This window comes from Lepidochelys kempii, chromosome 2 (genome assembly GCF_965140285.1).
Source record: "Lepidochelys kempii isolate rLepKem1 chromosome 2, rLepKem1.hap1, whole genome shotgun sequence".
Taxonomy (NCBI): domain Eukaryota; kingdom Metazoa; phylum Chordata; order Testudines; family Cheloniidae; genus Lepidochelys; species Lepidochelys kempii.
The window spans coordinates 3,221,150-3,238,648 of NC_136381.1; the positions used below are offsets into that span (position 1 = coordinate 3,221,150).

The 17,499-nt window shown below is 52.0% G+C and overlaps 2 protein-coding genes across 4 annotated transcripts in view; both read right to left on the reverse strand.

Moving 5' to 3' along the window:
- Positions 1-5,994: 5,994 nt before the first annotated feature.
- On the reverse strand, positions 5,995-10,343 carry SLC33A2 (solute carrier family 33 member 2). The gene is made up of 6 exons (XM_073329916.2): positions 10,122-10,343; positions 8,798-9,536; positions 8,384-8,531; positions 7,978-8,084; positions 7,123-7,232; positions 5,995-6,628 (listed from the first exon to the last, which is right to left on the reverse strand). The coding sequence occupies exons 2-6, from the start codon at positions 9,477-9,479 to the stop codon at positions 6,455-6,457; spliced, it is 1,221 nt and encodes a 406-aa protein (XP_073186017.1). The 5' UTR covers positions 9,480-9,536; positions 10,122-10,343; the 3' UTR covers positions 5,995-6,454.
- Positions 10,344-12,230: 1,887 nt separating this feature from the next.
- The window catches only part of RECQL4 (RecQ like helicase 4), a 44,095-nt gene continuing 38,826 nt past the window's right edge, over positions 12,231-17,499 (reverse strand). For all 3 annotated transcript variants that reach the window (XM_078851396.1, XM_078851397.1, XM_078851395.1), the window contains exons 23-25: positions 17,091-17,256; positions 15,010-15,118; positions 12,231-13,383 (exon numbers count right to left, since the gene is read on the reverse strand). In XM_078851396.1, coding sequence (XP_078707522.1) covers positions 13,262-13,383; positions 15,010-15,118; positions 17,091-17,256 — 397 coding nt within the window. In that variant the 3' untranslated portion in view covers positions 12,231-13,261. The remainder of the gene's footprint in view (positions 13,384-15,009; positions 15,119-17,090; positions 17,257-17,499) is intronic.

Consider the following 17,499-nt stretch of genomic DNA (forward strand, 5'->3'; position numbering starts at 1 on the left):
AGCATTTTTCTTATTTGGCATATAGTGCAAGCTCTAACAACAGCTTTCTTTATTTGGGATATAGCAAAACAAGCTTTTCCTGTTATTGACAGGCTGTTCTTTGCAGTTAACGGGTCTTTCCTAATTTCTAGCTGTTAGGGTTACATTTCTTAAACTGTGCTGTTGTAACTGCCCCACAATGGAATTTTCCTCAGCCTCTTCTTATGCTTTTACACACTGTAACAGGGTCAGGCCAGATGGCTACAGGAGAGTGATAGAAGGCAGATGTATTAGCCCCAGGTTAAGTAGGTCCCCTTTCCCTGGGTAAGGTAACAGGGAAGGTTCCAGAACAATCAGGAACCTTCTGGAGACAATTAAGACTGACAGGCTGATTAGAACACCTGCAGCCAATCAAGAAGCTGCTAGAATCAATTAAGGCAGGCTAATCAGGGCACCTGGGTTTAAGAAGGAGCTCACTTCAGTTCGTGGCATGCGTGTGAGGAGCTGGGAGCAAGAGGCACTAGGAGCTGAGAGTGAGAACGCGGACTGTTGGAGGACTGAGGAGTACAAGCGTTATCAGACACCAGGAGGAAGGTCCTATGGTGAGGATAAAGAAGATGTTGGGAGGAGGCCATAGGGAAGTAGCCCAAGGAGTTGTAGCTGTCACACAGCTGTTCCAGGAGGCACTCTAGACAGCTGCATTCCACAGGGCCCTGGGCTCGAACCCAGAGTAGAGGGCAGGCCCGGGTTCCCCCAAACCTCCCAACTCCTGGTCAGACATAGGAGGAGTTGACCTGGACTGTGCGTTCATGAAAATGGCCAAACTGAGGGCTCCTGTGAAGCTCCAAGGCGAGCAAATCCGCCAATAAGCGCAAGACCCCACCAAGGTAGATGAGGAACTTTGTCACAACACACAGTTAGCTTGACCAAAGTTTTAGGCCTACTTGGGAAGTTTAGGCCTACTGGGTTTTCCTCCACAGGACTAAAGCTGACAACTGAGAGATAGCCGTTCCGCAGAATGTCCATCATGTGGTTGGGACACATAGTATCACAGGAGGGTGTAAGTACAGCCCCTGATAAAGTAGAGGCTCTTGCTACACGGCCCTGCCTGCCAAATGACAGAGAGCTCAGGCCCTTTCTAGGATTTAGTGACTACTACCACAGATTCATGAAGAATGACACCGCTATTACACGCCCAGGGAATGACCTCAGCAGCGGATACCCATCCAGCAACGAGAAATGGAAATACAAGACAAAACCTAAAAAGTCCACAAGGCCTCCTGAACAGGAACGCCACCATCCCGTGCAGCCTTTTGGGAAGTGATGGGCTGAGAGGCATGTATCCGTATGGAGCTCAGTTCCAGGTGTGGACAGACAACGACCCATTAGTTTAGGTGTTGACAAGTGCTGAGCTAGATGATATGGTGTGGGCATGGATGGCTGCATTGGCTAGCTATGAGTTCAGCATCCAGTGTGGATTGGAGAGAAGCCATATCGATGCTGATGCACGATCCTTTGTCATCCAGGAGCTCCAGAGCTGGCTGTAGCTCTGGCTGATGGAATAAGAACAATCTGCCTAATTTGAATACAAGTTCGACTCCAACTGTCTGTAACCCTTCTGCCAGGTGGCTAACACAGCAGTAAGTGGATCAATACATGTAGTGTATTTACCTCTTGAGAGCCATCAAACTGCACAGTGAAATGGCAAATTGGCAGGGGAGTTGTCTTCATCCAGTTCTTCAATTAGATTTTGAAATTGTCTGTGACTGAATGCATTTGAGAGAATGAATTTCACAATGTGCAAGACAGGTTTCATGATGTGATCAAATTTGAGATTTTTAGATACCAGTTGCTCCCGATGAATAATACAGTGAAATGTCCAAAATTCGGGAAAGCTCTCGTCAGACTTACACAGCCCTACTAATCCATTCACAGATCCCCACATGGATGGAGCTCTGACAATTGCAATGGCAGTGAACTTCTGTAAAGGCAAGTGGCTTTTTGCAACTACCAACATCAACGCCTCCTTTAGATCTCGTCCACGAGTTCTGTCCTTTAGTGACACGAAATTGAGGAGTTCTTCCCTTACAACTCAGTTGTCAGACACAGTGCAGACAAATACCGATAATAAGGTTTATCCTGTCCATGGCACAACTCATCCAAAGTGATGCTCAAATACTCACACTGCTGAAGTTGCAAGTGCAGTTGCGATTCGATGTCACTGTTCAGGTTGGAGATTCTGCATTCTATTGTGTGGTGTGAAAGCTATAGGCCAGAAATTTTCTTCTGTAGATTCTTGTTCTCTGGTGACAGGATTGAAATCACATCAGTGAGGCACATTTTTATAAGCTCTCCTTCAGAGTAGGGCTTTTTCACGTGGGCTATGTGCCAGGCCACATAAGAGGAGCCTAATGTTACAGTCTGTGATCGGTTGGCAAATCTGGTGAAGACCTGGGCTTCTACATCTGTTTGTTTTTTCAAAGTTTTCATTTTTAAAGTGCAGAGTTCAGAACCTTGTGGGAATTCTTGATCCATATGTGCACGGCTCGAAGCGAAATGACGCTGCAGGTTTGAAGATTTGAACTGAGAGATACACGTCTGGCAAAGAAGACACATGGCCTTACCATGACGTTCAACAAAAAAATACTTATTCTCCCACTCCTGTTGGAAGCCTCGATTTTCATCTGTGTATTTTCTTTTCTGTTTGCATTTACGTTCCATTGTTAGATGGTGTAAGAAAATTTTTGATTAAAATTTTCCACACCAGCTAGTCACCGTATGTTTTATTCAAGGAGACACTGGTGCTGGCCAGGGGGTGCTGGACCCCTGGCACTGTCCCAGGCCCTGCCCCCACTCCACCCTTTTCCCCAAGTGCCCACCCCCACCTCTGTCCCGCCTCTTCCCGCCCCCTCCCCGAGGGAGCCATGTCCTCATTCCTCCCCCTCCCCACCCCCCGCCGAGCCTCCTGCACATCGCAAAACAGCTGATTGTGGCGGGCAGGAGGCACAGGGAGGGAGGAGGAGGTGGTGCTGGGGGAGGGAGGGGGAGGCTGTGCACCACGTCCTCACTCCTCTCCCTCCCCCCAAAGCCTCCTCAATGCCACGGCTAGGACTATAACAGGGTTTAAAAGAGAAGTAGATAAATTTGTGGAGGTTAAGTCCATTAATGGCTATTAGCCAGGATGGGCAAGGAATGGTGTCCAAGCCTCTGTTTGTCAGAGGGTGGAGATGGATGGCAGGAGAGAGATCATTAGATTATTACGTGTTAGGTTCACTCCCTCTGGGGCACCTGGCATTGGCCACTGTCGGTAGACAGGATACTGGGCTGGCTGGACCTTTGGTTTGACCCAGTCTGGCTGTTCTTATGGTTTTAAAAGGGCCGGCTGACTCCACTGTTGACAGTGTCTGTCATTTCTGTCAGACCCCTTTTTTCAAGAACAACAGCAGTTTGAGAGGGGTCAGTTCCTGGCCATTATGTGAGTCCTTAGACTAGGGGGCCTTTCCTGATGGCATAATACAGTTGCCTTTGATCACACTTAGTCCCATTGTTCAGGAAATGGGGGAGTAGCATGAATCCTGATCATATTACCCTAAAGCTGCTGCTTCCTGGAGCCTTTCATCCTCCTCCTATTTCATTAATATGCTTTCCCTTGAAAATAGTTGTAAAGTGGAATCGGATTGTAGAGCACTTTGAAATAGCTGCTGTCAGGGCAAAACTTCTAGAAAGAGCCTGTGAGAATACAACTCCTGCGCCACCACCCCATTCTCAGAAAGCTGGCAAGGGCAGGAGTTGAGCTCACAGTTCATGGTGAAGTGACATGAGGTAATGACGCACGCCTGGGTGGTGGAAGCAGAGTGGATTAAGATTTATTGGGGCCCTGGGCACAAAGAACATTAGAGCCCCCCCACCCCAGGGCATCGCCCCCTGTTCTTCCACTTCCCCCAAGGCCACGCCACCTGGCTGGAATCTGGGGCCATGGTAAGAGCTGCGCAGGGAGCCCTGGACCCTCCATCTGCCCAGGGAAGTGCTCCCTGGTGACCCTGGTGGGCAGGGACACTGACCAGAGGCTGCTCTTGGGCACCCTGGTCCCCTGCCCAGGGCAGGTGGAGGGCCATGGGCTCCCCACAGCTGCCCGGGCTCCCTGGGTGGCTTTTACCACAGCCTACGACAGTGGTCCCCAAACTGGGGTGCACACAGTGGGGGACACAAGAACATTTTGGGGGGGGTGCAGTAGGGCCTGGGTCAGCCATCATGGGGGTGGGGAGGCAGGACCACCCTGCCCTGCTCCGGCTTCACCCCAGCTGTACCTCCAGCCCCGCTCCCAGCAACGGCCCCGCTCCCAGCCCTCGACTGTGACCCCTGTCTTCTGCTCCCAGGTCTGGCCCCGGCTCCCAGGGGGGCACTACTGAAAAAGTAACACTACACCCTGTTTTGGCCCCAGACATCCTAACTTTTTTGTCAAAACTGGGCATTTGTCCCATTTGCTTGTCAACGTATCACCAGTTGGCAAGAGCAAATGGTACAAATGCCCAATCTTGCCAAAAGGGGCTCGGGGTGGGCAGACACGCCTTGGGACTCAGCAAGGTGTGCAGGGACCTGCCTGTGGACAGAACTCTGAGGTTTTTCCAGGCCATGTGGTGGGCAGCTTGTCTTTGGGACAAAGAAAGACAGACCACATGGCAAGAGACTATAAAAGGCTGCTGCAGCTCCTCCATCTTGTTTTCAATCCTGCTTCCTACCTCTGGCGGGACTTTACTACACTGAAGCTTTGATCCAAGGACTGAAAGACCCATCCCAGCTGTGGATGGACTCCAGAGACTTGATTTGAACCTGCAGTTTATTCTATCACTGCTGCAAGCCTGAACCAAGAACTTTGCCATCACTGTATGTCATTGATTCTATTTAACCCATTCTAGCTCTCATTTCTATCCTTTTCCTTTTATGAATAAACCTTTAGATTTTAGTTTCTAAAGGATTGGCAACAGCATGATTTGTGGGTAAGATCTGATTTGTATATTGACCTGGGTCTGGGGCTTGGTCCTTTGGGATCGAGAGAACCTTTTTCTTTTACTGGGGTATTGGTTTTCATAACCATTTGTCCCCATAACGAGGGGAACTGGTGGTGATATTGGGAAACTGGAGTGTCTAAGGGAATTGCTTGTGTGACTTGTGGTTAGCCAGTGGGGTAAAACCAAAGTCTTCTCTGTTTGGCTGGTTTGGTTTGCCTTGGTGTGCACAGAAACCCCAGCCTTGGGCTGTAACTGCCCTGCTTGAAGCAATTTGTCCTGAATTGGCACTCTCAGTTGGGTCCCGCCAGAACCAGCATTGTTACAGGGGCATCGCTCAGAGGGAGCTGGGTTACAGTTGAATTGACTTTAACTTTGCATGTCATGGTTTAAGTTTAGCCACTCTTCATATCCTGGAAGAGCAAGCAGCAGCACCGGGCAAACTTAATTGTGCATGAACAAACATTGCAGGGAGTAAAAATATACACTGCCACGTCCTATGTGCCTAGTCAGTCTGCAGCAGAGCCAGGGCCAGCTAGTTTTCTTTTTTTAATCCGTACTCTAATTATGATACTTTAACTATTCTAATGTGGGAGAAAACTCCCCCCAGCAATGTGTCAGGCGTTTCCTGGACACACTTGGTCACATGCCTCTCCTCTGAACTCTGAGACAGCACCCAGAGCCTGAGGAGCTGGGAGACTGACCTGCCTGCTAGCTCAGAAGGACTCTGCTACGCACAGACACAGGGCCCTGCGACGGCAGCCCAGCTGAGCCAGAGTTGAGCACTCTGCAACGTGGCTGGGTGCAGCTTGCACCAGTCTAACCATTAACAAGAATATCAAACCCTGGAGCTTGCACGAGATGGACAAGAGCCGTGTAACGGCATGGGCCTAGTAACCGACAGCCCCACTCCTCCCTTCCCAGGGCTCCAGCACAGGGCCCAGTCTGAACACCGCCTCTCTCAGCAGGGTGGAGTGAGTGTGGTGCAGGGGCAGGAGAAGGAGACACATTCAGTAAACAAACGTTTTAATTTCAGATCCCAGAGGCTGGAGTGTGAGCGCAGCACCGAGCCCGCGCCTGGTTGTTGCAGCATCCCTGGCTCGGCACAGACGGGACCTGGCTCCCTAAGGCAGCTCTGGGGAAAGCAAGGAGTGTAGGCCATCCAGGGGGCGGGAAAGGAGAAGATCTTAGATGTTGGTTACAGTTGCGGAGACAGCCACAGGGAAATGCGGAGCCTCTGCAATTTCTGAGGGCTCCAGCAGGAGGTGCAGGCACTCAGTGTCTTAGGATTTGGCCCTGTGATGTTTCATTTGTACAGGCATTTTTGGGCTCCTTCAATGTCCACTAGGAGTGCAAATTAATACACCTGCTCGAGACCCCTGCAAGTCCAGCCAGGGAGATTCTCAGCTGTCCATCCCTTAGCCTGGCCCACTCACAGTGAGTCCCTGTAGAGGCCAGGCACGTCTCCTTCAGCTCCCGCCAGGAGGCACATTCAGGACGTAGAGCACAGAGGTGAAGGAGAGGAAGAGGAAGCAGCAGAAGCTGGATGCAAAGCCCAGCCAGTCCACGATGCTCCCCACAAAGCTGCTGAATGCCAGCTTGCCCAGCACTTCCAGGGTGGCCAGGAAACTGTAATGAGTGGCCTGCAAAGGGCAGACACGCACCAGCATGAGGGGTGGCAAACACAAAGAGAGCCACTTACGCTGTCAAACAGAGGGACCCAGGTAGCCCAGATAGCGCCTAAACTCTGCCCAGCCGAGGGCTGCACGAAAGGGCCAGGAGCCCCAGAAAGCACCTGACTGTCATTCCCTTCAGCAGCTTGGAGCCAAGCCTCATCTCCAAGGCTGCAGGGTGGCCTGTGACCTTGGGCAACTCAACTCCCTTTTCTGTGCCTGAGTTCCCCATCTGCCCAGTGCAGATAATGCTTCCCTCGGGGTGCATTCACGTCTGGGAGGGCCATACAGAGACTCAGATCTCAGAGCTCTTCACTAATACTGATGAGTGAACCGTCTCAGCTGCCTGCTGACACTGGTGGATCCTACATTAACATCCCCAGTGTGCAGACAGGGAGGCAGATGTGCCCATTGATTCTAGTCCCCCTTGGGCCATATTTCCAGAGGTGCTGGTTGCAGGGTACCTGTATGCTGCCATCCGCCCTCTGCGTGCACTGCATCATGATGCTGAAAGCCAGGGTGGTGATCAGCCCTCCAATGAAGTGCTGGACACAGATACTCAGGATCGCAGCCCCTATGCATACAGCAGGACATGGCAACGGGGGAGTAATGCGGGTGACCAGTTCAGGGTTGGAGAGAGGCATGGCACAAGTGCAGGACTGGGAGCAGCGTCTCCAGATTTCTGCTCCCAGTTCTGACGCTGATACTCTCTGTGGCCATGTACAAGTCACTGGACCTCTCAGAAAGAGCTGGGCAGAAAACGGGGTCGTCCCCCCCCGCGCATGAAAACTTCTGTGAAAAAACTAAATTGTTTTCATCTAAATTTCATAGAAAAGTTCAATTTTCTGGTGAAATATTTTAGTCCCAAAGTAAAATATTTCCATTTGGAAATGCTAATAAAATGCCACCTGGGAGGTGGAGTTTGGATGCCTCAGACTCCCATTCTCCTCTATAGGCTGGGCTTCCATATTGAACTACATTTCCCAAGATGCTCCATGGTCTTCCCTCTTGGAGGGAGAACAGGGTGCCTCATGAGTGTCCCTGGACGTGCTGCATCATGGAGGATATAGTTCAGCCTTAAAGCCCGGCAGCAGATCCAAACTGAAATGTTCTGGTGGGTTTGGTTTGACTAAATCAAAATTTTCCATGGAAAGCAAAAACCCGTTGCCCAAAATATTGTATAGTTGAAAACCCAGTTTTCCATCAAAACACAGTTCTGAGGGAAAATTTCTGACCAGCCCTACACTGCCTCTCGGTTCTCTTTCCCTTCACCCCATATCAACAAGGAACTCTCTTATGCTCAGCTGGGTGGTGCTCACCTTTGAAGAGAGAGACTCCATCATCGTAGATGAAGACCAAAAAGGTCTGTAAATTCAGGCTGCAGAAGCGGAGCAGTAAGAGAGCCTTCAGCAGAGACAGTGGCTGCCTGGAAAGACGAGACAAACCCAACACAGAGATGGTTAAGGAAGCCAGTGCAGCAGAACACTGCAGGCAGAAGAAGAGCAAGCAGAACAGAAGGGGAGGGATTGTGTTTGGTCCCTCCCCATTTGATTGAGCAGAAGGATCATGAATCAGACACAGCAGCTGGGCCCAAGAGCAATCAAAACAGCACCAGACATCTCACTGATCTCTCCTGCCACACATGCCTCTCCCAACCCACGTACAAACCAGCCTTTTTCACCCCATACAAGAAGGGAGGTGGCAGAGCCCCATTCTACACTTAACCTCTGCTTGGACATCAGCTGGCCACCCAGTGAGGAACCTGTGATGGAGAAGACCATGGCTACCACTCCATTCCAGAAGCCAAGTTGCTGGGTGGAGAATCCATGGTCCAGCAGGAAGAGTGGGAACATGGTGGTGGTGCCTTGCTCACCTGCAAGGGAAAAGGACACAATCAGGTGAGCCACAGCCAAGTCTATGCTCTATCAGACTCTTCCCTGCATGCAGGGGTGTCCAACAGCACAACAGGGAGCTTTAATGGCTCTGCTCAATCCCTAACCCAGCCCTGGCGGGTGACCCTGTCTAGATTTACAGCTGTTACATCCAATAGCTCCTTTCCACCTGCAGCCCTGCTGAGTGCTCCACTCTAAACGCTCCTTTCCTTAGAGGAATCCCAGCCCTCACCGGGCAGGCACTCACCAAGCTTGTAGAGGAGGACAAAGCCGGTGGTCCAAAGGGTGCCCGGCACATGGAGGAGCTCCTGGAGAATTCTCCAAGGGTTGAAGGTTCTTGTCCGGGGCTGGCCATCCTGGGAAGGCCGTCCTAGCGTGAGCTGCAGTTCCGGAGCACTCCACACATACAGTATGGCCAGAAGATAAATGATGGCCAGAAGCAAGAAGAGAACCCCCCAGCCCAATAGGTGCATCAAGGTCAGGAGGCCTCCTCCTGCCAGCATGGAGCCCAGTTTGTAAGCCACCACTTGGATGGTGTTGCCGTACCCGATCTCGTCCTGCCACAGGAGCCCAATGGCTACTCCGTCCACTGCGATGTCCTGGACAGAAGCAAAGAAGTTCATGAGCAGCAGCATGGCAGCGACGGGCAGGAAGTTGGTCTCTGGCGACATAGTGGCGCACGCTAGGCAGGCCAGCACTAGTCCTGACATGCTGAGCGCCAGCCAGGTCTGCTTGGTGTGGTACTGATCCACTAAAGGAGCCCACAGCATCTTGAGGATCCAGGGCAGGTAGAGTATTTTGGCCAAGCTGATCTTGCTGAAGGAGAGGCCCACGCTGCGGAGATAGATGGGCAGCAGGCCGGACTGTAGCCCATATGGCATCCCTTGGACGAAGTACAGGCCTCCCAACAGCACATACTTAGAGTTCATCCTTCAGCCCCAGGCCGAGGGCTCACACAGGAGAAGACCTGGGGGAGATCCGCTGAGCTGTGGGGAACACAAACAGACAGACATTACATTGGGCTCAGCAAGGGGAGAGGCCCAGCACAGCAGGGGTTAAGGCATGGGCCTCGGCCTCAGCTTGGGAATTCAGGGTGTATGTACGAGGAGTAGGAGAGGGGGCACCAGCTTGGCTGCACTGGGCCAGGCCCTGGAGTCACCTGATGCCATGGTAACAGAGAGACCGTGTAGCCACTGCTGTCAAAGTGACAGCCACACCCCAGTGCTACCATGGCAACACCCCCAATGATACAGCTAGGGCCTGATGCCACGGTGACAGCCACACCCCAGCGCTGCCATGGCAACACCCCCAATGACACAGCTAGGGCCTGATACCACGGTGACAGCCACACCCCAGCGCTGCCATGGCAACACCCCCAATGACACAGCTAGGGCCTGATGCCACGGTGACAGCCACACCCCAGCGCTGCCATGGCAACACCCCCAATGACACAGCTAGGGCCTGATGCCATGGTGACAGCCACACCCCAGCGCTGCCATGGCAACACCCCCAATGATACAGCTAGGGCCTGATGCCACGGTGACAGTCGCCACGATGACAGCGCCACTTACTGTGACCATACAGACAAGACGTCAGACCCCCCCCAGCCCAGTGAACGCCCCCGCTGCCGCTCCGGGGCGGGGCTGCGAGGGGCTGGCGGCTCCTGGAGGGGTAGGGCCGTAGGGGGAAGAGAAACTCTGGGGTCTGCAGCAGCGCCTGGGTCCTCCACAGCCACGGAGAACGCGGAAGTGCCGGCTAGAGGGGCCGCCTTTCCCGCGGCGACCCAGCCACGCCCCCTGTCTGGCTGTGCCAGGCGGCTCGGAGGGTCCCGTCTGGGCTGCTGCTCGTTGGTATCGGGTGGCGGTGGGCCCTTCTAGCATGCCTCTCGCTCTTCTCTATGGCTGCGGAGGACCGACCGTGGGCGTTGCCGTGCTGGGCCGGCTGCCTCTGACCCCGCCCCTCCCTGGATAGGCCCCTCCCTGGGGGCCGGGCCAGAGGCTGCCTGGCAGCGGGGCTGGGGGCCCCTGGCGCCAGCTCTGCTCCACTCCAGCTGGGCCCAGGCCACATCCCTGGCCCTGGGGCGGGGGGCACCCCCTGAACCCCCCCTGCCGCCCTCCTAGAGCAGCACCCCCACCCCTGCACTGCCCCACACAGGGCCCATGCCCCCTCCCCCCAGGAGCCCCGCTGCCCAGACTGCCCCCTCTCCTGGCTCCTGCACCCCCAGATCCCCTCCCCACACCCCAACCCCCAGCGTCGCACCCAAGAGCGCAGAGCTCATGGCCCCCCCGCCTGCGCCAGGTCCCACCTTCACCAGCGCCCCAGCCTGTAGCACGAACCAGCCACATTCCTCCCCCCAAGCCGGCACCAGCACCTGCTACGGCATGCCAGTGCACCCCCCCAGCCCCACCTCACCCCGGAGAGACACCGTCTAGTTACATAGTCCTTGACCTTTGCTAAAATGGGTAACGGGAGGGGGAGGGCAGCAGATAGGGACCAAAGGTGGTGCCCCACCCCGCTGCCCAGTACCCATCCCCCCCAGCCCTAAACACACAGCATGGGTGTATTTCGCATAGGCCTCGCCCCTGAATGGAGCTTACTTTCCATCACTGACCCTTCCCCTGCACCACTCTCCAGGCTGCTGCGATAAGCACATTCTGTGCCCTGCCAGTCAAACGCTGACTTGCCCATCTCTGACCCCAGCTGCCTCTGCAGCCTTTCCTGCAGCCGCTGCCCGTGCAGGTGTGGGGGGCCGGCGACGTCAGCTACAGGCTGCAGAGAAGAAGTGGTGGAGGTGACCCTTTGTTGAGGGGTGGAGGGTGTGTCAGCAGAGGAGCTAAGGGTTGAATGACCCCTGGTAAGGTCCCTCTCACCTCCAGAAGTGGGGGCCCCCTAAAGCAGGGCAGCGGCAGGTTGGCAGGGAAGCTTGCCCTCCCAACATCCAGCCTATGCCTGTTTGTAAGAGGCCTGCAGGCTTTCAGTTAGCCAACTTTCAATGGCATGAAAATCCAGTTACAGCCATTAGCATACGTTACGCATGTCCCTGTACAGAGTGCTCTTGATACAGAGCGCGGGGTCAGTTAGGAGATACAAAAGGTCCATTGGAGGGCCAGTTCTGAAATCAGTTCTACACACGTACTTTTAACCTACCAGAGCAGCTGCAAACTTAGTGGATTTAAAATTAAAAAAAAAAACAGAGAGGAGTGTTATAGATTCCAAGGCTAGAGGGGACCAAACAAGCATCTGACCTCCTGTATAACACAGGCCAGAAAACTGCCAGCTGGGAGTGCAGGACTGTGCTGGTACCTCATCTGGATTTGGGAGCTTCTCCCACGCACATACCCAAGCATCCCCTAACCTTTCCTCATACCAAGGTGCAAAGTAGCGTAACCCAGTCTGTCCCACTTGAAAACAATGGCTGGCTGTGGAGATTGGCTTTTGGGTTTAGTTTATGCTGATAAAAACCAAAGGGGTGGGATATGCAAAGGCACCGAGCTTCTCAGTAGGTCAAGGACTAATCAGGGCTTCTCACTCTCCCAGGTGCCTTTGAAGAGATCACTCCGCATGCCCAAATCCCCCACCCTGCAGTGCCCCACCGCCCCCAGCAGCTCCCAGGGAGACAGGCAGAGTCTTGCAACTCTGCTCACACAGCAGGAAGGGAAGGGCCAAGAGGTGAAGTCAGGCACTTTAAAAGACACTCTTTATTAGTGTGAATATAAAACCCAGATATGGTCCCAGATGGAAGAGGGGAAACAAAGATTTCAGATGGTCAGTGGAAATAGAACAGCACTGAAGACACTCCAAAGGCATTGGAACGGATAGTGAGCAACAGACAATTGTTAGCGAGGGGAAACACAACAACAGTCAAAGCTCGGATGTAAATACACAGTTACTTTTTACACACACTATGGTACGGTGGGAGGGGCATTCTACCTCCTCTGCACCATCTAAATGTATGGAAAGCATCCCACCCATTCCTGAATGGGCCAAACGTTGCCACCTCCCAAGATGGTTATTGAATATCCAGTGGGAACTGAACGTGTCCATTCACAGCCCATGTCTGAGAAAAGTCCAGCTGTACCCAGTCTGCCCTCCCCCTGTACCGGGGGTGAGAGGCAGGGCTGGGGCAGGAAATGTGCTCAGATGTTGTACAATTTTGCAAAATGAGTAGAACACCATAGCGGAGTTAGCCCTGAAAAGTGAGAAGACAAGCCCCTGGCACACAGGGCTGGTGACTCGCCTCCCTGAGTCAGAGAGGTGCGTTTGCTTGGGGCAGGTCTAGGGGACTGAACCTTAAAAGGGACATTTATATACAGTCAACTGGATAATCGCCCAAAGCCTCTTCCTCCCAGCAAGCTTGGGAGCCACCCTCAGGCTCTGTTTTCTCGCCCAGCCTCCTTTGGGCACAGCCCATGGCGTATCCTCTCCACTTCTGAAAAGCAGGTACCTCGCCAGGTGGGATCTGCAGAGGAGTCCCCAATGCAAGTGGGAGCCCCAGTTCCCTGCACTGGGTTAACTGGGACTAGAATCACGACACAGCCATTAGATGAAGGTCCCTCATGGGAGCTCCTGGGATCTGCAGTGAGGTGAATGGAATACAGGAGCTACGGCACACAGAGCCATGGCATGCAGGGCTCCCCGGCTTTGCTCTGGTGGCTGTTGTGATGTTCCATTTCCCTGGGGGTCAGTGACTGACGTTCCTGCCCTCGCAGGCTCATTTGCATCGGATAATCTCCTCCGTGGCCAGGCGCATGATTTTATTGAAGTCAAAGTGGATGTATTTCCTCCAGAACCTGCGGTCTCGTCCATAGACCTGGGCAGGGTAACATGGGCTCCCTGTTCAGAGAGAGAAAAAGCCCCGGTCAGCTGCTGAGCCCATCACCCGCCTGTCATTCAGTGGCAGTGCCTAACTCGAGACAGAAGAGTGGTCAAAGCTTTCACACAAGCGACCTCGACATTAACAGCAGCTGAGCATATGTGGCTGGGCCTAGGCATTCAGAGGCCGGATTCCCTGCTCCATTACACCAGGGTCACCTTCTTGAGTTCCGTGGAATTACCCCTGTGTCAAACAGGCCCACAGAGCTCTAGGAGACTGTAACCTTGTTCACACAATGACAACGTCCCTGGACAGGTCATCTAAGGGGACTGCACCCAGGTCATCTGCCTCTAAAAGCATGAGCCTCTATTGAGCTAGGCCTGTGTCTGTTAGTTCAAAGGCAGTAGCAGATTCCTAAACCTATATGTGGTGTGGCTACTCGAGGCAGACAGAGCCAAGCTATCAACAGGGGGTCCTGTGTAGGAGGAGGGAGGTATGTCTACTATTTTTTTATCAATCATCATCATCATCATCACCACCACCACCATATGCCCCGCAGTTCACCTGTTTGATATTATCCTGCCAGGCAGCAAGGAGTTAAATCAGAGGAGGCTGTTAGGGGGGAACCAAGAGGAAACCAAACAATGGTGAAGGTAAGGTACAGTCCCACAGATCACTAAGGGTCCTCCAGCAAACAGCGGGGATGCAATTAATTGGGGAATACCCCTGGCCTGGCTCCAAGCAGGCTGGTAGAGTTTATTCTTCCCAGGCCTGAACTCAGGAGCAAAGGGATACTGAGCAGCTGGAGGATGCTGGGTCTAGAGAAGGAAGGGGAGTGGAGTGAGTTGCTGGGGCTGCCGGTGAGCGCTGACAGGGATGCAGCAAGCAGGCTGGCTCCCCACCCAGAGAAGGGGGGAACTTACCAAGCTGGCAAGGAAAGATGAAGATCAAAGTCAGGGGAAACATGCTCACAGGCCGTTCTTGTTCTTACCCTTCGCTCTGCATTTTCTGGCCCTTTGGAGTGCATTCATGAGACTATGCTTGGGACAAGCTGGTTTTGTCTCTCTAATCAGCTGCTGCCAAAGGCCCCCGAAGGAAAAGGGCTTGCAGGTGCCAAACAAGCTGGGCCACTTGAGTTAACATCAGTGGTGGCCAGGGTCCTGCAGCTCAGATGCTCCATCAGAGAGATGCAAGACTGTGTGATTCCTCCCAGAAAGAGGGGAAGGTAGCATAACCTGTCCTCAAAGGGGCCAAAAAGCACAGCTTGCCCTGTAACCATGACAGGTACACACCCTCTGTGGCTGGGGAAGCCCACCCTGAGCATCAGAGGTCCCCTGCAGCTCAAATCCCGCATGGATTGCTAGAGTAGGGGTAACACTCCACTCCCTTGGACTGAGGGGTTGCATACCATTTCACAATAAAAGACAAGGACAGCAGCAGGAGCAGGTCCCAAAAGAAGCCTTCAGTTTCCAAGCCAGCCCCTTTCACCATGGCCATGGTTACAAACACATTTTAAGGAGGGTTAAGGTGAGATCTGTGCAGCGGTTACAGAGATCAGGCAGAAAATGCCTAGTATTATGGAAAGTCATACTACATAAGTAGCAAAAGGCAGATAGGATTCCAGTCTTGCGCTCGGCTTGCCTTACCAATGCCATGAAATATCCTGGCAATAGCTCTGCCAGAGAATTTCTCATCCTGGCGGATGGACAGGAAATTCCGGATGTCCGAGCGGATTTGCCCTTCCCACTCCCGCAGCTACAGAGAAAACATTTGAAATTCGTTAGGCTTTGGGGGGAAAATAAGCCAGGTTCCATCTTGGTCTCCGCAGAAGGTTCCTTCTCTCTACAGCCTCGTAGTGTTGGGAGAGACCATTTCTTGATCAGACAAATCCAAAAAACAAAAAACAGGGCTAATGAGCACTCACAACCCACTTCACACCAAGGGATAAAATTAACTGGGACCAAATCAGTGAGCTGTGGTCTCATCCTGTGCTTGGATTTAGGCCATGTCCACACGAGCAAGCTGACAGCGGCACCTCTGTAAGATCTCTCGTGTAGCTGCTCTACGCCGGCGGGAGAGAGCTCTCCCATCCACATCACTAAACCACCCCCAATGAGTGGCAGTTGCTACGTTGGCGAGAGAAGCTCTCCCACCGACATAGCACTTATGTACCCGACCACTTATGCCAGCGAAACTTATGTCGCCAAGGGGGCTGGTTTTTTTCCCACACCCCTGAGCAACATACCCTTTTGCCAACAGATAGTCGTGTAGGCCTTAGATAGTTTTCTTTTGGTTACAGAATAGGGACACACGATAAAAGCCGTATTTCAAAATACAGTGCAATACAGAAACCTGGATTAGACATTGTTGTCCATCTAACACACTGGCTCTCAACCTTTCCAGAGTACTGGCCCCCTTTCAGGAGTCTGATTTGTCTTGCGTACCCCCAAGTTTCACCTCACTTAAAAACTACTTGCTTACAAAAAATCAGACATAAAAATATGAAAGTGTCACAGCACATTGTTACTGAAAAATTGCTGACTTTCTTATTTTTATTGATATAAAATAGATCAGTTGGAATATAAATATTGTATTTACATGTCTGTGTATAGTAAATAGAGCAGTATAATCCAGTCATTGTCTGTATGAAAGTTTAGTTTACATTGAATTCACTACATAGTGTTTTTATGTAGCCTGTTGTAAAACTAGGCAAATATCTAGATGAGTTCATGTACCCCCTGGAAGACCTGTGTACCCGCCAGGGGTACATGAACCCCTGGTTGAGAACCACTGATCTAACAGACCCTCAGATTATGGAATCAGGGGAAAATCCTCTAATTTACTTTTCAGCATCATGGCTGATCACTTTTGCTCTCTTCTGTTTGAAGAGTGAAACCAAAAAGTGATCAGTTTCACTTTTTTTTCTGATCATTTTCACTTACTGGTTGTCTAGTACAAGAGTGCTGCAGGGAGAGTGTTTAAACAGGGAGTGCAGGGAGACTTTTTAAATGAGAAAAAAAAAGGGAAAACAAAAAAGTTATGGAAATATTTCTACTCCCATCTGATCCAGTAAAACCCTTACCAAGATACCCTTTTAAATTTGTATTTGGGACACTTTGAAGATGAAAAGTGTAAAGTACTAATTTTGAAGTGCCAATGACATCAATGGAACCAGGACTGGCCCTCACATGTTGCTAACAAGTCCTAAATTTAAAGGTGCAGAATAATTTGATAGCATCCCTTTAAACTTCTAAAAGCAAAGTGCAACGAAGGAAAACACACACACACCCACCAGGCAAAGTGCTTCCATACTTCAGTAAAAGAGAAGGGTCTCAAATCCAGTCACAGAATGTTCACCAAAATGGCAGCGCCAACGGTTTTAAAGCCAGAGTGAGACAAGTGTTTCCTAGATTCATTCGCTTGCTCTCTCACATACACACCCCCTCACCCCTTTCAAAGCTTGACATCCTTTAATCCAGGAGGACCCAGTACTGCCATGGATTTTGATCCACTCAGAGCATGCGTGCGCACACACACACAGTCCATCCCATCCCACCCAGTACAACCATACACTATACAGACAGCCTTTCTAATGCAACAGCTGACACCACATCAACTGTCTACATGCCATGGTTTCAGGGGTATCAGAAATGCCAGCCTGCAAGTGGCTCAGATGGGCTCAAAACTAGATACCAACAAAAGGACGTAAACAAAGGAGTTGGCTCACTTTCATGTTACTGAGATCTTCTGCCTCCTCTTCTTCCCCGCGCATTAGCTCGGTCTCGTCCAGCACAGGTTTCTTCTCAAAATAGTCCATTAACAAGGCCTTCAGCTGGGAGCTCCTCTCCTTGTCCACACGCTCCGAATACAGGGTGCTGGCTTGGCAGGCCACACTGCCCAGGAAAAGGTGTGTTAGTGTTAAATCGTGCACCACTAGATCTTAGAGTGCAGGATAACTGGAGAAGTGAGTGGGATAAGCCACAGGGAAGGAGGAAGAGCAAGAAGGGACAGGATCCCAAGGGAAGGTGATGCGTATAGAGCAGGACAACCATATTCTGTCCCTACCCTAGAGTTCTAATCTGTTCCGTGCAGGTTCTTCTCCTGCCCTGGAGAATATCTAAGTATCTGGCAATCAC